The sequence below is a fragment of the Dipodomys merriami genome, unplaced genomic scaffold (assembly GCF_024711535.1).
Source record: "Dipodomys merriami isolate MVZ:Mamm:240054 unplaced genomic scaffold, mDipMer1.0.p SCAF_17, whole genome shotgun sequence".
In the NCBI taxonomy this organism is placed as follows: domain Eukaryota; kingdom Metazoa; phylum Chordata; class Mammalia; order Rodentia; family Heteromyidae; genus Dipodomys; species Dipodomys merriami.
The window spans coordinates 22,542,980-22,566,580 of NW_027203048.1; the positions used below are offsets into that span (position 1 = coordinate 22,542,980).

Sequence of the window (23,601 nt, forward strand, 5' to 3'; positions counted from 1 at the left end):
TAGCATAGACGCATCCCAGGAGTTCTTATCATTCATTCATAAAATGAGAATAACATTAAAGTTAAATATATTCTTCATAGTAGAAGAACAGTTTCAAATCATAGTCATCTAAGACTATAGACCTTTCCTGTGTAATGATAGGACAGTTTTATATGGCAACCTAATGTCTATAGGGTGGCATGCTCTGACTTAATAAAAACAGACTATAGGTGAAGGGTTGGTAATATTTTTTTAAGTTACGTTATTGTTATTATAATGGTGTTGTACAGAGGGGTTACAATTACATGAGTCAGGTAATGAGTACATTTCCTTTCCTATAGTATCATCTTTTCCTTCATTCTGTCCCATCCCCACCCATGAGTTGTATAGTTCACTTTCATCAGTTTCCAGGGAGCTCCACTGCAGCATGTTGTCATCCTTTTTCCCTTGAGGTCTGTACCCTTCCCCATTCCTGAAGATAATTCATGAGTACACTATACATAAGGTAAAGAAGACAAACTCATCAAAAACTAAAAACTAAAAAAAAGGTCTTTTGTTTCCATATCTTGGGAGTTTGTTTCATACATAAATATGAAGAGGCACTTAAGCATGGTGCCTTTGTGAGTTTCTCCTAAGAGTGCATCCCTTTTGGTTTCACTGTATGTGAGCACAATCCTGTATAATTTGTCATATCTCAGCGCATTTTAGATCTAACTTCTGGATATCAGAAAGAACGTGTCATTTGTAAGTAAGTGAAGTAAGCCAAGCTTACTTCATGATTTGTTCTAGTTCCAACTATTTCCCTGCAAATGACATTATTTTATTCTTTCTATTGACTGTGTAAAATTCCATTGTATATAAGTAACCACATTTTTTGTATCCTCTCATCTATTGTGGGGCATCTGGGCTGTTTCCATATCTTGGCTATTGTAAATAGTGTGGCAATAAACATGTATGTGCAGGTGTTCTTATCCTGGCTTATGATGTTATTTTTATTCAGTTAGCTTTTCTTTTCCTTGAGATTTATCTTCTGATACTCTGTACTCCAGAGGAGAACTGCCATTCTGAACTTGAGTTCTGCTTTGCTCTCGCTGCTTCTATAGTTACAGGAGACCCTATGTGTAACTGATAATAGGATTTAAGATTGGCCCTTGGTATGTACTGTTCTGCTGTCCCTGGGTCAAATGACAAATTTGTGACCCAAACCCCAGTCTTTGATGCAAATCTTTGTCCTTCAAGCTCATGCAGAAATTTCTCTATATTATGTTAAAAAATTTAAATCTAAGGTAACTTATATTGTCATTTGAATTATGTAATACATTTTGATCTGTTCTTTATATTAATGCTTTCCAGACATGTGAGTAATATTTAGGTAGAACAGTTTTGACATCTGAATTGAATTTACATTTGTACAGTGACCCCATAGATAAAACTGATATTCGTGATTTAAAAAATTAAGCCAAAACAACCTCGATATCTTCCTTCTGAAAACTTGCACTACTCAAGAACTTTCAACCTGCAGAAAGGATTTATTTTCATGTTTCAGAGATTTTTTTTTTTTTTTTGTCGGTCATAGGGCTTGAACTCTGGGCTTGACCACTATCCCTCAGCTCTTCAGCTCAAGGCTAGCGCTCTACCACTTGAGCCACAGTGACACTTCCAGTTTTCTGGTGGTTTATTGGAGATAAGAGTCTCACAGATTTTCCTGCCCAGGCTGGCTTTGAACCTCGATCCTCAGATCTCAGCCTCCTGAGTAGCTAGGATTACAGGCATGAGCCACCGGCACCCGGCCTCAGAGAGATTTTTAATAGTTAAGATGTTTTTCCTCTTAACTATCATCTTTAGTTTCTCAAATACTTTCACATTATTTTTCTTATTTTTTTTTGTTGTTTTGTTTTTTTTGGGTCCGGTTGTGGGGCCTGAACTCTGGGCCTGGGCGCTGTCCCTCAGCTCTTCAGCTCAAGGCTAGCGCTCTACCACTTGAGCCACAGCACCACTTCCGGCTTTTTTTCTTTTTTGTTTATATGGTGCTGAGGAATCGAACCCAGGGCCTCAGGCTTGCAAGGCAAGAGCTCTACCACTGAGCCACCTTCCCAGCCCATTATTTTTCTTATTTATAACCTAATCCATTGCTAAAATTACATTCTTACCTATTTCGAATCTATAAAAAAAATCTTTGTATTGTATATAGTCCCAAATACTTTTTCTTTTTTATTCTCATTAACACCTCTCTTCTTTTTTTTTTTTTTGGTTGGTTGTGGGGCTTGAACTCTGGGCCTGGGCACTGTTCCTTAGCTCTTCAGTTCAAGGCTAGCGCTCTGTCACTTGAGCCACAATGCCACTTTCGGCTTTTTTCTGTTTATGTGGTTCTGAGGAATCAAACCCAGGACCTCATGCATGGGAGGCAAGCACTCTGCCACTAAGCCAACTTTCCAGCCCCAACACCTCCCTTCTTTACACCTGCTCACAGTCCCTGGTGACATTACCTCCAAGCCAAGGCTCAAGTTTGTGGTTCATAGAAAGATGGTGAAAAGGGACAACTGAAAGATGGTGATAGTGAAATCTAAATAAACTTCACTGTAAGTTGAATAGACTTATGTAACCAGTGCAGGTCAGCAAACACAATTTTAGATATACTTTTTTGAGATTTAATATGCTAGAAGGTGTTTTTCAGAAGATTCAAGCAGATTGAAGCATCACCCACTCTTCAGGCATACACCTGTTATTCAAATAAACTTGTACTACTTACTCTCTCTCTCTCTATAGATATATATGTATATATATACATTATATATACATTATGTATATATATTATATATAATGTATGTATTTTATATTTATTTATCTCTCCCCCCTCCCCCGCCCCAGGCATCATGGGGCTTGAACTTAGAGCCTGTCCCTGAGCTTTTTTGCTCAAGGCTAGTGCTCTACTACTTTGAGCCACAGCTCTTCTTCTAGTTTTCTGGTGGTTAATTGGAGATGAGTTCATAGACTTTCCTGCCTGGACTGGCTTTGAACCACAATCATCAGTTTCTCAGCCTCCTGAGTAGCTAGAATTACAAACATGAGCCACTGGCACCCAGCTTTTTATTATATTTTTTATCTCTCCACTTTCTTTCCACTAGAATGTAATTTCTGTGCATACTGGTTATTTTGTTCACTGATGCTTTCTCAGGGCCTGGAATAGGCTTGACATTTGTCAAATATTCATCCAACATTTTCAGCCAATCAGTGAGCCCTTGTGGAACACATTCTCCTATGTGTTTAGTCTCTTGTATTTATTTATTTAGTTATTTATTGTCTATGGTGGGCTTGAACTCTGGGTCTAGGTGCTGTCCCTGAGCTCTTCAGCTCAAGGCTGGTGCTCCACCACTTGAGCCACAGCACCACTTCCAGTTTTCTGGTGGTTTATTGGAGATAAGAGTCTCATGGACTTTCCTGCCCCGGCTTGCTTTGAACCATGATCCTCAGATCTCAGCCTGCTTGGTAACTAGGATTACAGGCGTGAGCCACCAGCACCCAACTACTTAAGGCTTTAAATTATTTTATTTTACTTTTACTTTCCATTGTACTTTTCCCCCATCCATGTTCAGTTCCCCCTGCTCACAGTGTGCTATACAGGTCGTCATCTGACTTGAGTCTTAACTCATCATGCATCTTCTTTCTTTATAGTTTCAAATATACGAAATGAGGCTAGAAATGTTGTTTCCACACAGAAACTTTGCAGCTTCTCTTTGCTTAGTAAACATGACTGTTACCTTACATGATAGTAGTATTCTGATAACCTCTTATGTCCTTAAGAACTTCAGAGTAATGCCTTTAACAAAAATCTTCAAACTTTATAATTTTAAAAATACATTAAATCTTGCATTTATTAATATTGTCCTTTTCTGATGATAGCTTCTAAGAACCTATGTAATGTTATGTAATGTTAAAGTCCAAGTTTAATACTATGAGAAATTAAGTTTGGGCATGATTTTAATATTTTATTTCTGAATTCAGGTACAAGTTATGGAAGAGAAATTAAATGCCGCGAATATTCAAACCAGTGAATCAGAGATGAAGTTATATAAAAAGTGTCAAGATCTAGAGTCTTTTCTCCAGGAAAAAGATGATATCATTCAAAACTTGGAACTGCAACTTGAAGAGCAGGTTAGGAAACATAATCATTAAAGACTTCTAAATGTGTCTACTCGTTTGTCACAAATCACAAAGGTTAAAAAGAGATAAATCTTACTGAAGGATACATCTTCCTTATTTAGTCAGACTGTAGCATGGTAAAAGGTACAACTAAAACTGCATTGTGTATAAGGCTTGCATCTGGTACTTTTTAAATGTGACCTTGCTCCTTCTCCTTCACTTTACAGCTTAATTGTAGTACTGAAGTTGGAAATACTTAGTTATCAGCAGGTATTTATATCTGTTTGCAACCACTTTGGATATGGTGATTCATGCTGTGATCTCTGCACTAGGGATCCTGATACAGGAGGATCATGAGTTTGAGGCCAGCATCGGTTACATAGCAAATTAGAGGCAAGGATGGGCTACATTCTGAGACTGTCTTGAAATAAAAAAGAGAAAAAAGGAAAACAAATGTTTGTAGCCAGTCTTTATTTTAGCTTGTTAAGGTGTTATATAAATATTTATGTAAATGTTACAAATATTTATGTTTGATTATAAGCATGCATGGAAAGGACACAATGAAATCCTCCTCCCTTGTATAGCTAATCCTTATATAGCTAATGTATGCTAAGAAAAAAAATAGTTTATGCTTGAGGCTAATCTTTGTACTAAGAAATGTGTAGGTTAAACTAGTTTACTGAGACAAATTATTTAGTTTTGCCAGGGTGGGGGATTGTTGGGGTTTTTTTTGTTGTTGTTTTTCTGCTGGTCCTGGACTTGAACTCAGGGCCTGGGTGCTGACCATTTTTTTCCTTATGGTTAGCACTCTACCACTGGAGCCACATCTTTACTTCTGGCTTTTGGGGGATTAATTGGAGAAAAGAATCTCTTGGGTTTGTTTTCCGGGGCTGGCTTTAAACCATGATCCTTAGATCTCAGTTTCTTGAGTGGCTAAGATTACAGGCATGAGCTACCTATACCCGCTGTTTTATTTTATTTATTTATTTATTTGCCAGTCCTGGTGCTTGAACTCTAGGCCTGGACACTGTCCCTGAGCTACTTTTGCTCAAGGCTAGCACTCTACCACTTGAGCCACAGCGCCATTTCTGGCTTTTTCTGTTTATGTGGTGCCAAGGAATCAAACCCAGGGTCTTATGCATGACAGGCAAGCATTCTACCACTGAGCCACATTCCCAGCCCCTGCACCCACTATTTTAAAGTGTTTATTACAAAACATGCATTATAATTATTTAACTTAAGTAGTCATTTGACAGTATTCACATTTGAGCACTGAAAATGTTTGATGAAATACATCACATTATTATTCACCTTCAGCATTTAAAACAAACTTATCTGGTTTTCAGTTTCTACCAGCCCAGCCCAACCATTGCCCTGATAATATAGCCACATTCTCAGTAGATTTATAACTACAACCATAAGGTTAGAATATTTCAATGTTTGTTTTTCCTAAAGCTTTTAAAACTAATGTTTGAGGAAGAAAACGGCCATGCTGCTGAGCACATTATAGTTAGGTTTCTTTCCCCAACCTGATTGACCTGATTCTACTATTCCAGAAATTATTTTTTAAGCATATTTAACGGGCTGATTTCAGCACATGATCTATAAGAGGACAGTTGTTAAAATTAATAGTGTGTACTTCCTCCTCCTCTCCCAACCTCTCTTCTTACCTTCCTCTCTCCATCTTTTGCCATTCCACCCTCTGCCCCATCAGTTTTGTTAAGAAAAAAAAAAATCTCAAAACCAGTTTGAGGCCCAGTTTGCCCTCAAACTTATGATCTTTCTGCCTTCATACCCTGGGGGTGATGTAGGAAACAGGCTTTAAATGGATTTAGTTTGAATATATATATGTATATATATTGTAAAAAAATGTTGTACAGAGGGGTTACAGTTACATGAGTAATGTTAAGCAAAATGTACCCCAAGACAGGGACACAAGTGGTTTTTTTCTTTCTTGCTAGTGTTTTTAATGTACTTACAATGCACTATGTGATTCTTTTGTTTCTTTTGTATGTTCTTCTCTCACGGTATAACCCCTGTTTTCACTGGATTTTGAATTTATTTTTAATGTAACGTTTCCAGACCACCATGATTATGTTTGAACTAAACAAACTGTTGCTGTTATTTCAGAAACAAATACGAACACAAGAAGCTAAAATAATAGAAGAGAAAGCAGCTAAGATCAAAGAGTGGGTAACCGTTAAGTTAAATGAGGTATTTATTACTTTTTTTTCCTTTACCATTTTCTGCTTTTGAAAAAAATAATCAGAATATGTGACCATACTGAGTGAAAAAAATTCTGATTGGTGTTACTGTGTTTTGTTTAAAACCCATTGTATTTCTGAAATTAAAAATAGCAATAGGCTCATGATGATCAGAGTAACAGCTTCATTCTAATTAGTTGGCTTCAGTTTGAATTAATTTATCTTAAATAATTATAGTGCTTACATATATATATCATAAAATTAATGTGTTTAGTGTCTGAGAAGCACAGATTTAAATGCTCTGTAATTTGGTTAAAACAATTTTATAATGCAAAAAGAATAGGGGAGTGCAAACACTTAAAAACTCTTAGTTTCGGTAAATATTGGTAACATAATTATGCTGATAAATTAATTCTTGTCATTTTCTTTTTAACTTACTGGCATGGAAACTATATACATATTAACATTTTCTAAAACTTATAATTTATTAGTCCATTTAAAAATGTTGTCATATAAGAGAATATCACTATTTTCTTTCAGCTAGAAGTAGAGAATCAGAATCTTCGTTTGATCAACCAAAACCAAACTGAAGAGATAAAATTAATACAGTCAAGATTGCAAGGTACAAATAGTTTTGCTAAGGTGGCTTAGTTGGATTTATTTGGCTATATAAAAAGTTTTATTATTTAGCCTTCTATTATTTAGACTTTGCTGGTGTTTTAAAGACCTAAATATGAATGTCATATAAGAAGACATCATCATTAAACAAAAGAGAATTTATAAGCAAACTGGAAGACCCAGACCTAAGTGAATGTTGAGAATGAGAGGGAAGGCACAAAGAATTGGACCGATGATGTACAGGTTTATCAATGTGGCTGATACACAGGTCAGAAAAGCAAAGCTAGGTATTAATTTTGCCTCTGTCTATTTTAACAGATTACATTTATCCTCTTTTTAGGACTATACTGAGTCCCAGAGAGTTCAGCTTGCTAAAATTATTATGTATTGACTTAAAAGTATTATGTGTTGATTTAGCCCAGGAGTCCAAGGTTTATAAACCATTGCTTATTGATACCCTTTAGGTACCAATCTCTTGACAATGATGACATTTTGGTCTTTTTGTTTTGTTTGTCTTGGGGCTTAAACTCTAGGCCTGGGCGCTGTCCCTGAGCTTCTTTTGTTCAAGGCTTAACATGGTACTACTTGAGCCACAGTGCCACTTCCAGCTGTGATTTATTGGAGATAAGAGTGTCACAGACTTTCCTGCCTGGGCTGGCTTGGAACTATGATCCTCAGAGCTCAGTCCCTGAGTAGCTAGGATTATAGGCGTGAGCAACTGGCACCTGGCCATTTTGGTCTTTTTAAGCAAGGTAGTGCTACATATCCCTGTTTCCTTGAAAAAATTCAGAGAACCTTGTGAAACCAAATAGTGGAAGTATTTGTATTAATAATAGATACTTCAAAAGTCCAAGAAGACATGAATTTGGCCTTAGAAAGAGAATTAACTTTTATAGTAGGAATTAGGGAGTCACAGATTCAGTGGCTGCATTGAATGTAGTCATTGCAATGGTAGAGGCATTGAACACTTTCATGAGGGATCCCTGGCTTCACACCTTTTGAATGTGTCTCTGAACTTGGCTTTCTTTGAAGAGGGAGCTACAAGATACTTCTATGGATTCTTACATGACTGAGCTGGTAGTTAGCTGGATGCAAATGTTATAGCTTAGCACACTCATGGATCACCAGGATGCTAAACCATTCTCTATGTAAGTCTTCTGAATGAGGATTTTCATCCTGGCCATCTGATGATAACTCCATAATATCAGTAGTGACATTAGCCTATTAAAAAACACATTTAGAAGCCGGGCGCCGGTGGCTCACGCCTGTAATCCTAGCTACTCAGGAGGCTGAGATCTGAGGATCGCGGTTCAAAGCCAGCCCGGGCAGGAAAGACCGTGAGACTCCTATCTCCAATAAACCACCAGAAAACCGGAAGTGGCGCTGTAGCTTAAGTGGTAGAGTGCTCGCCTTGAGCTGAAGAGCTGAGGGACAGCGCCCAGGCCCAGAGTTCAAGACCCACGACCGACCAAAAAAAAAAAAAAAAACACACATTTAGGTGGGTACATTGGCTCACATCTGTAATTCCAACTTCTTAGGAGACAGAGATTTAAGCTTGGAGGTCAGCCTAGACAAATAGTTAGCAAGACTATATCTCAACCAGTAACCTGAGCATGATGGTAGGAACCTGTGTCATCTTAGATACTGGGAGGTATAGATAGGTAGGAGAATCAACATCTTACACTGAGCTTGGGTGAAAATAATACCTGGAAAATAAATAAATAAATAAATAAAATAAAGCAAAATCAAATGTTAAAGTGCTTGCCTAATAAGTATGGTACTCTGAGTTCAAACCCCAAGTTTGAAAAAAAAAAACTAAATAAAATGGTATTTATGGCCAAGGTTGTAGCTCAGTGGTAGAATGTTTTCCTGTTATGCAGGAAACTCAAGTTTGATCCCAGCAATACACACACACATACACACACACACACACACACACACACACACACACACACACACACACACACACACACACACACAACATTTATGTTTATTAACAGATTTCTTTATAACCTTTGACTGCTTGCAAATATTAAATCCAAAGGAATATTTGCTACTCTTGAGATAATTCAGAAGGATATTTTACAGGCTTTTAGATCACTTTCCATGATGTCCAGTTATTGCTAGGTAGTATTTTTAGACCACACCTTTAGTCTTTGAACTGTGGGTAAACACTTTTTTTCTGGAAGTTTCTGTGATGAAGGAAATAATCTGTACCTATACTAATATTAACTCTTTTAAAATATAATTTTATTATTATTAAGGTGCTGTACAGAGGGGTTATCATTTCATGTTTTTGGATAATATCACATTGCTTTCCAATATTAACTTTTAAAAAAATTCTACCTCTTATTTATATTTTGGTTTTGAGGACTTACTGCTTTCAAAGTATTTATTAAGCATTTTAACTATATTAAGTATTTTTCTCTCTCCAGTTACAATAACTGCAGTTAAAATATTTTGAACATTTAAATATATAAAATACACTTGTAGGGTGTGTATGTGTGGGTATTCTGGTATATTGGGCTCGAACTCAGGGCCTATGCTCTCTCTTAGTTTTTTTTCTCTCAAAGTTGGTACTTTACCACTTGAGCCACAACTCTACTTCCTACAGATATATTTTATTATATTTTAAAAATATATTTGAGGTGATCAACCTTCAGGCTCCTGTGTTAGTATATATCAATAAAGATGAACTTCAGGCCTTTTCCTGGTATAAAGAATGATTTCTGCACATTTTTATGTGCTTTGTCTCTGTGTTTAACAAACTGTTGTAATAATTCAGACCTGAATTTTGATTAATGACCTTGCAGAAGTTCAAGGGAAGAAGTCGTCCACTGTCACTACAACTAAGTCTTCAGAAGGACAACGCCTGAGCAGTTTGACATTTGGGTGCTTTTCTTCCCGAGCAAAGAGTCCTCCTCAAGCAGTAAAAGCTGAGGAAATGGGCAAAATATCATCTAAAGAGCTTGAGTTTCTAGAAGGAAAGGACACAGCAGGTATTTATGGATTATAGCATTTTTACCCTTTTTTTGTTTTGTTTTCTTTTTATAGTGTTGGGATTTGAACTCAGGCCCTCCACTTGCTAGATACTCTCTACCTCCAGCATTTGCTGGTATGGTTTTTTGTTTGTTTTTTTGTTGGTCGTGAGGCCTAAACTCTGGGCCTGGGCACTGTCCCAGCTCTTCAGCTCAAGGCTAGGGCTCTACCACTTAAGCCACAGTGTCACTTCCGGCTTTTCTGCTTATGTGGTGCTGAGGAATCAAACCCAGGGCCTCATGCATGCAAGGCAAGCACTCTTCCACTGAGCCAAATTCCCAGCCCTTGCTGGTGTGTTTTTAAAAGGACAAATCATTTGCTATGATTAATTGATTAATCTACATATATCTCAATTCTCCAATGTTTTACTGACAACTTGAAGTTTAATGGGAGAATTTCTAGACTGACACCACACTGAACTTTGTAGATCTCACTCTTTTGTGCCTTCTTGGGGGTTTTGCCAATGTTACACAGAATAAACTTTTTTCTTTCTCTTTTTTATTGTTAAGGTCATGTACAGAGAGGTTACAGTTACATAAGTAAAGTAATAAGTACAGAGAAACTTAATTTTTTCTGGCTTAATACTTTTTTTTTGATGCCAGTCTTTGGACTTAAACTCAGGACCTGGGTGATGTTGCTGACCTTTTTTGCTCAAAGCTAGTGCTCCACTATTGAGCCACAGTTCCACTTCTGGCTTTTTAGGCTTTAGAGATAGGATCTCACAGACTTTCTTGCTGTATCTGGATTTGAACTATGATCCTCCGGTCTCAACCTCCTGAATAGCTAGGACCACTGGCATCAGTCACCAGTGCCCGACTTTGTCTTAGTAATTTTTCCACAGCAGATAGAAGTGATATTACAAGCTACTTATTTTAACTGAGATTCAGATTATAACTATGTTTTATTCATTATTCATTGAGAATATTAAAATTAATTTCATATACTAAATATGAAATTAATTCTGGTCTAGCAAACTTATAAAGAAATGAACCTTAGGGTACAGTTTAGTAACTGCTTTGATTTTTCCGTTTGTTGCTTCTAAGTGGAAAATATTTGCTTAGTTGTTTAGATTCCTGTCCTTTGTGCAGATTTTTTTTTTTTTGCCAGTCTAGGGGTTTGAACTCAAAGCCTGGCTGCTGTCCCTAAGCCTCTTTGTGATCAAGGATAATGTTCTACTACTTGAGCCACAGTACCACTTCCATTTTTTTCTGAGTAGTTTATTGGAGGTAAGAATCTCACAGACTTTTCTGCCTTGGCTGATCCTGAACTACAATCCTCAGATCTCAGCATCCTGAGTAGCTAGGATTACAAGCTTGCGCTACTGGTTCCTGGCTTATTTGTGCAGATTTTTATTTCTTTCCTGATTCATAGACTCTGAATTCAGTGCTCTCGTGCAGACACTTACTACTATGTTGTACATCTGCTAGCTGTTAAACCTCTGTGTTGTGTGGCTGCTGGCTGCTCTTGTCCTTGTGCAAGCTCCTCTCTTGTTGACTTTTCCCAAATATTTTAAAGTCTTGAAAGTTTTCTTCATCCACAGGAGAAAAATTATAGTTCTGACAGCTGTTTGTAGCTTAGTTATGCTGTCCTGAAGACTATATAATGATTTTTCCATCAGAAGGTGGCTGTGTTACTTGCTTCTTGCCATTACTTGCTATTTTTTTTTTCTTTTTCAAGACACTCATTCTATCTCAGATAGGGTTACAGTGGCTGGTACTGCAGCTTTAGCTCACTCACAAGTTCAACAAACCGCCTGATAGGAAACTTTCAAGTGATTTTGTTTAGCCTCTGGTTGCTTAACTCTAAGGCATATTTATGTTTTCAGAGTTCCTTTTCTGTTCTATAATCTTAATCTTAATCTTTCTTTTCTTTTATGAGATAGGGTCTCACCATGTATTCTATGCTGACCTTGAACTCAGTCCACCTGCCTGAGTCTCCCTAGTGCTGGCATTACAAACATGCTCTACCACACCTAGCTTTAGTCTACAGTTTTAATTCACTGTTTATTAAGATGATTGTGTATTCTGTTACTTATTCCATTAATATAAATAAGCCATATGTAAAGGCATTTAAGTGAGTATTGTTCTAGCCAGGCATCCATGGCTCATGCTTATAATCCTATCTATTTAGGAGGCTGAAATCTGAGGTTCACAGTTCACAGTTCAAAGCTGGTCCAGAAAGGAAAGTCCATCTTATCTCCAATTAACCACCAAAAACCCAGAAACAGAGCTATGTCTCAAGTGGTAGAGTGCTAGCTTTGAACATAAAAGCTCAGTGCCCAGATCCTAAGTTCAAGTCCCTGGACTGTACACACACACACAAAAAGTATTATTCTTATAATAAAAAATCTTGTAATTGTGATTAAACAAAAAATAGAGCCAAAGAAGCATTTTTATTTATATTTTCTTCCTAATTTTACTTATTTCATATGTTAAAGCTTGGACATGTTTGTTTCTTAAATTAAAGCTTTGTGTTTATTATATTTGTGTTTATTTTATGATAAATTAGAAATTTAATGGAAAAAGGAATTAAGGAACCAGGTATCATTGTACATCCTATAGTCCTAGATACTCCCAGGGAAGTGAGATATGAGGATCACAGTTTGAGAGCAGCCTGGGGAAAGCTATTTATTCTGTGGCTCTATGTGAAAAACAAACTACAAGTAAAATGACTAGGGGTGTGGCTCAAATGGTAGAGCACTTCCATAGTACTGCAGAAAGCAGTGGCTGCTTCTGATGGTCAAATTACCTACTTTACATTTTGTTTCTTTCCTTATGTCTTTTTAGACTCTTGTTATGTCAATGTATTTGTTTGTAGAAAGCCTTTCAGTTTTGATACAATTATATTGAACTATTAAAGCTTTGTGTTTTGTATAAAGCACATAGTTTTACTTAAATTTTTTTAAAACTTGTTTAAGTCATAAGATGAGGGATAATATAAATTAACCTTATATGAAATTTCTAGTTCCTACAGTGTAGATACATAAAGCTAATGTATAGCAAAGATTTATTAAAAATACTGTGCTTATATATTTTCTAGAAGCAGACATTGTAGAGAAATCAGCTGATAATCAAGTCCAAGAAATCAACAGAAACCAAAGAACATTGCATGAAAACCCTTGCAGCTTAGAGCAGAACCGGAAATCAAGAGCAAGCTTTGCGACAGATGGTAGTCTATCCCAGAATTCTGGTGCTCCAGTGAGTGACTGGAGTTCTGAGGAGGAAGATGGGAGCAAAGGAAGATCCAAGTCCAGACCTACATCCACCCTTTCCAGTCACACGTCAGAGGAAGGTGCCCAGTGTGGCCGGATGGGAAGTGAAGCATATTTGACAGCATCTGATGACAGTAGTTCTATATTTGAAGAAGAGACTTTTGGCATAAAGAGACCAGAACACAAGAAGCTTTATTCTTGGCAACAGGAGGCACAGTGGAAGGCTCAGAATAGACTTCTTGAAAAGGGAAATTCTGAAACAAGTAAGAAGGAGCAAGACAGTTCCTCAGATGAACTGAATAAAAAGTTTCAATCCCAAAGACTGGATTATTCATCCTCATCAAGTGAGGCCAACACTCCAAGTCCTATTTTGACCCCAGCTTTAACTCCAAAGTATGCTAACTCACTCCCTGGAAAAGGAGCACAAGTAGCACCTTCATCACACCTGCTGTCCCCTAAGTTAAGGATTCCTAATGTTTTCAGTATAAGTGTAGCACTCACCAAAAGGCACTTAAGCCAGCCACAGTTAAGTTCTGACAGGATGTTTGGTACAAACAGAAATGCCATAAGCATGATACGACCACTGAGACCTCAGGAAACCGATCTTGATCTAGTTGATGGCGACAGTGCAGAACATGTAGAGAATATGGATACAAGCTGTGATGATGGATTATTTACTCAGGACTCTCCGGAATCTCCATATTTAGACCACCAGGAAGTCAGCGACTTGGCAAAGAAGGCCGCATGCAACAAACCTCCCACTCCTCCCCTGCACCGGTTTCCCTCTTGGGTAATTATATATTCCTCTGTATAAAACATACACTGTGGTTTCTTTTCTCAGTGCTTTTCAGCTTTTACTTTTTCTCCTATTTCTTTTAAAATCCAACTTGATTCTGGAAATTTCCAGGTTAGAATTCAATTTCTCTATCTCTTTTCCCATCCAGTTCTCTGTCTTGAGACATACAACACATGGGAGATCTGTTGCCATTTTTTGGAGGTCTATTTTCTTTTTTAATATTATTTTCTTTTATTTTTTATTTTTCTGCCAGTTGTGGGGCCTGAACTCTGGGCCTGGGCACTGTCTCTCAGCTCTTTAGCTCAAGGCTAGTGTTCTACCACTTGAGCCACAGCGCCACTTCTGGCTTTTTCTGCTTATGTGGTGCTGAGGAATTAAACCCAGAGCCTCATGCATGTGAGACAAGCGCTCTACCACTGAGCCACCTTCCCAGACCTTCTATTTTTTTTTTTAAAACATTTTTTTATTGTAAAGATACTGTACGTAGGGGTTACAGTTACATGAGTAAGGTAATGAGTCTGGCATTGTTACCTCCTCCTTTGTTTTTGCCTACCATCATTCCCTCTCCTCTCCCCAACTCCTCCCTTCCATACTCTCGCCCTCTCCCAAGTTGTAAAGTTGGTTTTCAACTTGTCTTGTAAATCGAGTTGTTACAATGAGTCAATCTATATCCTTGTTTCTGCATTTTGTTATTTCCTTACCCCTCCACATATTAGAAAAATGTATATACAAGCTGCAGGACACAGGAATTAAATACAGTGAAAACAGGGGTTATACCATGGGGGAGGAACAAAGAAAAGAAACAAAAAAACCACATAGCACATTATAAATACACTAAAAACAACAGCAACAAAGATAAAAACCTCTTGTGTCCCTATTTTGAGGTTCAGTTTGTATAGCATCATCTTATATATGACCTTTTCTGCATGTCTGGTAAGATTGTCCAAGATGTATACTAGTTATTGCAAATAAGGCAAACCATGGGATCTATATTTCTTTGGGTCTGGCTTACTCCACTTAATATAGTTTTTTCTAAATCTTTCTGTTTCCTAACAAATGGGGCAGTATCATTCTTTCTGATGGCATAGAATTCCTCTGTGTGTGTGTGTGTGTGTGTGTGTGTGTGTGTGTGTGTGTGTGTGTGTGTGTGTGTGTGTGTGTATGTGTGTGTGTGTGTGTGTGTGTGTGTGTGTATCTCACATTTTCTTGATCCATTCATTTATGAGGGGCATCTGGGTTGGTTCCATATCTTAGCTATGGTGAATGCTGCAATAAACATAGTTGTGCTGGTAGCTTTAGTACGGTCTTGTTTGTGATTGTTTGGGTAAATGCACAAAAGTGAGATTGCTGGGTCATAGGGGAGCTCTCTGTGTAGTCTTTTGAGGAACCTCCATACTGCTTTCCAAAGTGGTTGAATAAGTTTACACTCTCACCAACAATGCAGTAGGGTTCCCTTTTGGTCACATCACCTCCAGCATCTGTTGTTGTTAGAGTTCTTGATGATAGCCATTCTAACGGGGGTGAGGTGGAATCTCAATGTGTTTTGATTTGAATTTCTTTTATGGCTAGAGAAGTTGAGCATTTCTTTATGTGTCTATTGGCCATTCTTATTTGCTCTTCAGAGAAGTCTCTTTAAGTCATTAGCCCACTTATTAATCGGGTAGTTGTTTCTTTGAGGGTTTGTTGTTGGGGGACTATTGCCATTTTTTATGATAAATTGGTGGGGAAATGAGCTTTCCATTTCTGGACTTTAACTAGAGTGAGTTACCCCACTGTCCAAGGTGTGCTAGACCATTCTAGGCTTCCTCCTGTGAGCTGGTGTTCCACTAAAACAAACAACTGAAGAAACAGAACATCTTGTTTCCTAGGGGAACAACTTTTCAAGAGAAAGACAAGAGGAAATTGAATGACTCTGCATGCTTGCTCACTTAGTATATAGAAAAGCTACTGGTTTTTGAGAATTGTTTTTATATTCTGATACCTTTCCAAAGATAGTTTTTTAGGGACTTGTAAGTATAGGATTATACCAGCGGAAAATAGGACATCTTCCTTCCCTATTTGAATTTATGTCTCCTTCTTTATTGTGTTAGCTAGAAATTCTAGTACCATACTGAATAAGAGTAGGGAGAATAGACATCTTTGTCTCACTCCTGACTTTATGGAAAATGATTCCAGCTTTTCTCCAGTTAATGTTGGCTATAGGTTTGTCATATATTGTCTTTATTAAGTTTAGATATGTTCCCCCACCCACCCACCCTCCACCCTGCTTTTTTTAGTCAGTCATGGGGCTTGATCTCTGGGCCTGGGCACTGTCTCTGAGCTGTTCTACCATTTGAGCCACAGCACCACTTCCGGTTTTCTGGTGGTTAATTGGAGATAAGAGTATCACAGACTTTCCTGCCTGGGCTAGTTTTGAACCGTGATCCTCAGATCTAAGCCTTGGTAGGATTACAGGTGTGAGCCACCAGTGCCTGGCTAGATATGTCCCTTCTACTCCTAGTTTCTTCAGAGCTTTTACCATAAATAATGTTGAATTTTGTCAGAGGCTTTTTATTCTGCATTGAGATTAGGTGATTTTCATTTTTGGTCCTGTTCATGTATTTATTGATATATGTATGTTGAACTGTCTTTGCATCCCTGGGGTAAAGCCAGTTTGATCACATTATATGATTTTTGATATGTTGTTGAATTTGGTTTGCAAAGATTTTATTGAGAATTTTTGCATCAGTGTTCACTGAGATTGGTCTATAGTTCTCTGTCTCTCCCTCTTTTCTTTTAATATCTGCCTGGTTTTAGAATGAGTGTAATACTTGCTTTATAGAATGAGTTTTGTAGAGGTCTTTCCTTTTCTATTTCATGGAGAACTTAGTTCTTCTTTGACAGTCTGGGAGAATTCTTCCATGAATCCATCTACCATGGACTTAACTTTGTTGGAAGATTTTTTTAAATTAATGCATCAGTCTCATTGGTTGTTATAGCTCTATTGAAATAGTTTATAAATACTGTTGGTTCAATTTCATTGAACTTGTATGTAAACTTGTATGTATGTGTATATGTTTTCAGTATTCCCTCAAGATCCTTTGAATTTCTTTAGCATTTGTTTTGAAAATCACTTTTTCATGTCTAGTTTTATTGATTTGAATCCAGTCTTTTGATTAAATTAGCTACAGGTTTATCAATCTTATTTAGTTATTTAAAGAACTTTTTTTGGGGGGGGTCCGGTCGTGGGGCCTGAACTCTGGGCCTGAGCTCTATCCCTCAGCTCTTCAGCTCAAGGCTAGCACTCTATCACTTGAGCGATAGCGCCACTTCTGGCTTTTTTTTTTTTTTTCTGCTTATGTGGTGCTGAGGAATCGAACCCAGGGCCTCATACATGCAAGGCAAGTGGTCTACCACTGAGCCACCTTCCCAGCCCAGAACCTTTTTTGTTTCATGGTTTATTTGTATAGTTTGTTTAGTCTCTAGTTCATTAATTTCTGTTATAATATTCACTATTTCCATCTGCTATTTGGGGATTTGGTTTGTTCTTCTGTGTGTATATAAAACAAAAAGACACCACCAGTTATTAAGAAGGAGAAAAGAGGGAGAAAAACGAGAGAAAAACAGACAAAACTAAAACCAAAAAGCAAACAAATGATGTTCAAGAAATCTAGTTACAAGATACGAGTTTAGGTAGTGAGAAATAATTAGCAATGGAGGAGCAACTTTAGAAGAGAGTATGAGTAAGAGCAGTGTTCCAATTGTAGATAAAAGGAAGGTATAAATGGAAAGGAAATATAGGAAGAGGGGTGATGTTGTGATTTGAAAAAGAACACTAAAAGGCTGGTATTGGGATTCAGAGAAAAGAAAGGGAGAAACAAATGTAAAATTAAATGGGAGGAATTAAGTTTTTGCTAGAATGTAGAAGTTAAAGGCAAATGATTTTTATTTCAATTTACAGAGAAGAAAAAGCATACAGTTAAACAACTATAACACTCAAACAAACCAAAGTAAGAACAAAGGCAAACTAATTTATGTACAATACATTGTGATAAATATATCTCTCTATATAGACCTCTCTACAAGATTTAAGAGGCTGCTTAATGTCTGTGTGTGAGGACTTCTCAGAAGATTTTACATGGGGGGAAGGGCCTTCAGATTCCTTGCTGATGGCTATCCCTGCCCCCCCCCCAATATGTTACAGCAGGGAGTTCTAAAGCTGCTTTGTTGCTAGGTATCTGCACAGTTGCCTCTAATGGTGACCTGTGCTGGATATTTCCTGGTGACCTGTGCTGGATATTTCCTGAGCTGCTCTAGCTTTTGACAGCAAGTCCTAGGCATGGGCTGGCTTCCTGGGAGGCTGCAGCTCTTCTATGGTGCGAACTACAGCTGCATCTCTGGTACCTCTGTTATCTGCTTCAACAGGAACCCCCAGGTCTTTTCCCTGGTACTGCCACCTGCTGGACTTCTGCAGCATCTGGCTTCTAAGCTGCAGCATAGCTTCCTGAAGGTAACATTTTTGTGCCGGTCCCTATTGGACACTCCCTCCCTTCTCTTGCCTCTTATAACTGATTTATATATACAAGTTTTTTGTTGTTTTTTTTTATGGTGCTGGTCCTGGGGCATGAACTCAGGGCCTGGGTTCCATCCTGAGATTCTTTTTCTCAAGGCTAGCACTCTACCACTTTGAGGCACAGTGCCACTTCTGGTTTTCTGGTGGTTAACTGGAGGTAAGAGTCTCATGGATGTTCATGCCTAGGTTGGCTTTGAACTGTGATCATCAGCTCTCAGCCTCATGAGTAGCCAGGATTACAGGTGTGAGCCACCATCACCTGGCTTTATATACAAATTCTATTCCAAAGTGTCCTGTGTGTTGTTAAACTGCTATGGCAGCTCCCAGAGAAAAGTTTCCAAGATGGAAATCCTTTGTTGCTGTCTGGAATATGAGGGAGAATAGAATGTCTTAGTTCTTCTATTGCAGCCTCTTGCAGTGGATTAATTACTGCCAACCCTTTGGCTGGTGCTGGCAATGAGGCTTACAGATTGTGTGCCTTTCCTGCAGCTAAATTTGGCAATCCCTTGGCAGGACCATCTGATTGTACCTGGTAGTGCTGTCTTTGGTTCCTCTGCTTCCAGCAGGGATAGCTCCAAACTCTTTGCTACTTTAATTTTTATGTGATTGCTTCTCTACAATTTCCTGGATCTTGAAAAACTTGTGGTTTCACCTTTTTTTCCTACTATTTCCTTCTTCAGCATCTAGTTAATTCTGTGTCATCAGATTCTTCTCATTCTCAGAGTGAAAATGGTAAATACTTTAAATCCATTGCCTTGTCCTGTCTCCCTTCTTAACTGTATTATAAACAAAGTGAATTGGTCTGTCTTGTGGATTTAAGTTTTCCTTCACATTTTGGCATGACTTAACTTTAGGCCTTTAGAGAAACATCTGATTAGCAGGATTTTAAATTTTTTTGGATTCATGTTTTTCTATTAATACTTTTTAATTTAGTAATTGCCCTAATTTTAAACAAACTAGGAATAGCTATATTGTCCTAGTATAAAGTCAGACTTTGAGATATAACTGCTATTGTTTGTTTTCAAGAGACTATTTCAGTGTTCATATGAAATCTACAGTTTATCATGAAATTCTGGATGGTACAAAAATGTGGAAATTGGGCTGGGAAGGTGGCTCAGTGGTAGAGTGCTTGCCTTGCATGCCTGAGGCCCTGGGTTCGATTCCTCAGCACCACATAAGCAAAAAGAAAAAAGCCGGAAGTGGTGCTGTGGCTCAAGTGGTAGAGCGCTAGCCTTGAGCTGAAGAGCTGAGGGACAGCGCCCAGGCCCAGAGTTCAGGCCCCATGACCGGATCCCCCCCACAAAAAATGTGTAAATTAATGGCATGTGATTCTCTGTAATTCTAACCATGTTACTCTTTAGGCAGTGAGAAGTTCAGATTTTGCCTTTTTTATTATGTTCAGATTTTCAGAGATTTAGGTTAGGCTTTCAAGTTTGTTTCACTTGGCAAACCATTGCACTGTTTTTTTTGTTTTTGTTTTTTTGCCTTTCTCACTTCTCTTCTTCTTCTGAAACTATTTAGTAGTGTTGCTTTTCAAAAACTGGCTATCCAAGTAGGAAATTTATCTCTGTGTTTCTTTTTTTTTTTTTTTTTTTGGGTCCGGTTGGGGGGCCTGAACTCTGGGCCTGGGCGCTGTCCCTCAGCTCTTCAGTTCAAGGCTAGCACTCTACCACTTGAGCCACAGCACCACTTCTGGCTTTTTTCTTTTTGCTTATGTGGTGCTGAGGAATCGAACCCAGGGCCTTAGGCATGCAAGGCAAGCGCCTACCACTGAGCCAACTTCCCAGCCCCATCTCTGTGTTTCTTATGTATTTGCAGTTTCAAAGAAAGAACATGTCTCATTTTTCTGAGTTAAGAAGTTATTGTAGAACATAGCCTCTCCTTAATGAATTGGGATAGCCTTCAAAATATAGCAATCACTCTCTAGGGAAAACATATGATTCATGTTTCAGCAATACTTCTGATAGTACACCAGGGTCTCAGGTCATCCTCATACCTCCACTGGTTCTTTTTTTTGTTTTGTTTTGTTTTGTTTTTTTTGGGGTCCGGTTGTGAGGCCTGAACTCTGGGCCTGGGCGCTGTCCCTCAGCTCTTCAGCTCAAGCCTAGTACTCTACCACTTGAGCCACAGTGCCACTTCTGGCTTTTTTTTTTCTGCTTATGTGGTGCTGAGGAATCGAACCCAGGGCCTCAGGCATACAAGGCAAGCGCTTTACCACTGAGCCACCTTCCCAGCGCCCCCTCCGTTGGTTCTTATGACATCTCTTATTACTACCAACTCTCCAGACCCACACAGTCATGGCCTCTAACTGCCTCCTATCTGTTTACTGCCCTCTTCTGATCTAACCACTTTGCTTCTTAGTCTCTGTATGTCTCTCACAATCACCTGCACAGGGAAGGTACATATGATTCATTCAGCCACTCCTCACTCAAAAAGGCTACTAGTCATCAGCAGTTTATTTCAGTTTCTTCTCTGGCACCTGACCATTTTGAAAAGATGATGGTGTTGGTTGCCTACTGTGTCCTAATTCAGCCTGCTTGGTCTAGGTTAGACCCATTACAGAAGGTACATATGGTGACCTATGCTGTGTATTGGAAACCACTTAGAGTCCCTTTTCTCATGGACAGAGCTAATACCCATTTCAGAGATCATTGTCAGAGAAGAAGGGAAAATTAAATAACTTTTAGGATCAGATGATATTATACATTTATTATAATTTTCAAAATCATTTATCATTTGACCTCAGGTATTTTTCTGTTTTGAAATATAATTGAAATACAAAAGTGATAGCATTGAATGCCAGATAGAATATGCTGTGTGATTTCTGACTTCAAGGTCTTTCTTTTTCTTTAATCATGTTCCAAAATATTAAAGAAGATATATATGATTAGTAACTGTGAATGGTTTCTAGGTTACTGTTATAGCCATTAAGGGTACATCTTTCTTCCCCCCCGCCCCCGTAAACCACAGTGTAAAATGGAAGAATATTAAAGATGGGATTTATCCATAGACACTGAATAAGCTTCCACTTACTGGTTTTCTACATCGTCAAAAGAATCTTAAATGACTGATAAATGAGGGAGAGGGAATCTCTATAATATTATTCACTATGGTGTTTCACTGGCCTTGATGAATTTAATATTAATGCTGTACTCTAGTGACTGGTAAGTGAAACACAAATGAAAAAAACATGTACTGAAAGTAATCTTTTGAGTTTTTTTCTTTAACTTTCCTTTAAAAAATCTCTTTTTTACATTAATTAGGAAAGCAGAATTTATGCTGTAGCCAAATCAGGAATTCGAATGTCTGAGGCCTTCACTATGGAAAACACTAATAAAAGTAAGTGCTTTTGCATGCTGCACCATAGTTGAGGAAGTTCCGCTAAGTGACAACATAATGTACATGATAGGGTGATATACTATAGAAGACAAGTAACTTATTATTCCACTTAAATAAAGTAGCCAAATAATTCATAGAAACGATATAGAATGCTAATTACCGGGGCTGAGGAGAGAGGAGAAAGGGACATTTACAGGATAAAAAAGTCCAGACATCTATTTTACAGCATTGTAATTACAAGCAATGAATGTATCCTTGAAAATGATTAAGATGGTGGACCGGAAGTGTGGCTCAAGTGGTAGAGCACCAGCCTTGAGTGAAAAAGAGTGCGAGGGTCCGGAGTTCAAGCCCCAGTACTAGCACAAAGAAAAATAAAAAACATGTAACAGGACTTTAGGTCAAAGAACATTCCAACAGGTGTTAATCAATCTCAATGAATTACTGAATCTGCATAGCCTGAGATAAATGTGCATGAAGATACTAAAGAAATAAAAGTTGTGATTCTTGCTGAGAATTGCAGCTTAGTTTGGAAATGTTATAAGGAAAGAATTTGAAGAAATAATGAGCTGTATAAAAAAAGTGTGTATATCAACCTATGAATGCCAGAAAGCAAATGGAATGTTCACACAATTTCCCTTTAATTAGAAACAATGATAATTCATAGTCATCAGAAATAGGCCAATATGCTAGTTAGAAAGATCGTTGTTTGGCTTTTTAGAATGTCTTTCTGTTTCAGATGCTGCTACCATGCTTTCCTGCACCACATCAGGACTTTATACATCTCTGATATACAAGAATCTGACCACTCCAGTCTATACAACGTTGAAGGGGGTAACTCAGCAGTGTTTCTTTAAACATGTGGCTCTCTTCCTGAAAAAAAAAAAACTTTTTTCAAAGCTCCAGATTCTATTCTTAACATTTTGCACACTCTCCCTTTGTAGAGAGCTTTAGAAGTTCACATTAATATATCATAAAAAAAAAAAGAATTGGAATGGTCTGGAAAAGATAATTATTCTTCTCGAAGCTGTAGAGATCTGCATATATATTCATGTGGTTTCTCCTCACCTCTGCCCCAGGCTGTCACTTGTTTAAAGGCAACATACTATTAATGTAATGGGGACTTCTAATTTACAAAAATCTTTGTATCAATGCCAGGGTCCCCTTCCTTGCCAGATGTTAATTAAAATGAGGACTGGCAAATACTGACAACCTTATGTGTTCAGGAATCTTTCCTAATTGACAAATTCCTCACTAATTAGAATCTGAGGTTTGACAACATGACTTTCATAGGCATAATATATTCTTGTATTTCTTTTTAAAAATTTTATTCCATGACTTAACTTTCTGTAAACCATTTCATGTCTAAAGAGAGAGAGGTAAATTTAGGGATAGATAGAGGAAGGCTATACTGCTTTTCTTTAGAAGGCAACCCAAATAAGCAGCAGCCCTTTCCTGGATGAGTCCTCTGGCTCCGAGGAAGAGGACAGCTCCAGGTCCAGCTCACGGACATCAGAATCAGACTCGCGCAGCCGCAGTGGGCCCGGCAGCCCCAGAGCCATGAAACGAGGTAAGGGAAAAGTTTGGGTGCATGTGGAATATTTATTTGGAACATTATCCCCATAATTGGCTTTAAAAAAAGAATCAAAGTACCTGCTTCAAACTATAGGGTTTCAAATAATTACCCTTGGACTAAAATGTTTATATTCTAGTCCTAATTTTCTAC

At 37.9% G+C, this 23,601-nt stretch overlaps 1 protein-coding gene across 5 annotated transcripts in view; it reads left to right on the plus strand.

The window, feature by feature from the left end:
- Window positions 1–23,601, plus strand: part of Plekhh2 (pleckstrin homology, MyTH4 and FERM domain containing H2) — a 109,853-nt gene that overhangs the window by 29,668 nt on the left and 56,584 nt on the right. For 4 of the 5 annotated variants that reach the window (XR_011372514.1, XM_070025489.1, XM_070025491.1 and 1 more), the window contains 8 exons: window positions 3,982–4,131; window positions 6,250–6,333; window positions 6,864–6,945; window positions 9,755–9,940; window positions 13,020–13,981; window positions 21,803–21,878; window positions 22,615–22,709; window positions 23,301–23,445. Coding sequence is in view for 4 of the 5 variants with exons in the window: in XM_070025489.1 (XP_069881590.1) it covers window positions 3,982–4,131; window positions 6,250–6,333; window positions 6,864–6,945; window positions 9,755–9,940; window positions 13,020–13,981; window positions 21,803–21,878; window positions 22,615–22,709; window positions 23,301–23,445 (1,780 nt within the window). In the remaining variant the exon portion in view is untranslated. The remainder of the gene's footprint in view (window positions 1–3,981; window positions 4,132–6,249; window positions 6,334–6,863; window positions 6,946–9,754; window positions 9,941–13,019; window positions 13,982–21,802; window positions 21,879–22,614; window positions 22,710–23,300; window positions 23,446–23,601) is intronic. The other variant, XM_070025492.1, reaches the window with a different exon arrangement.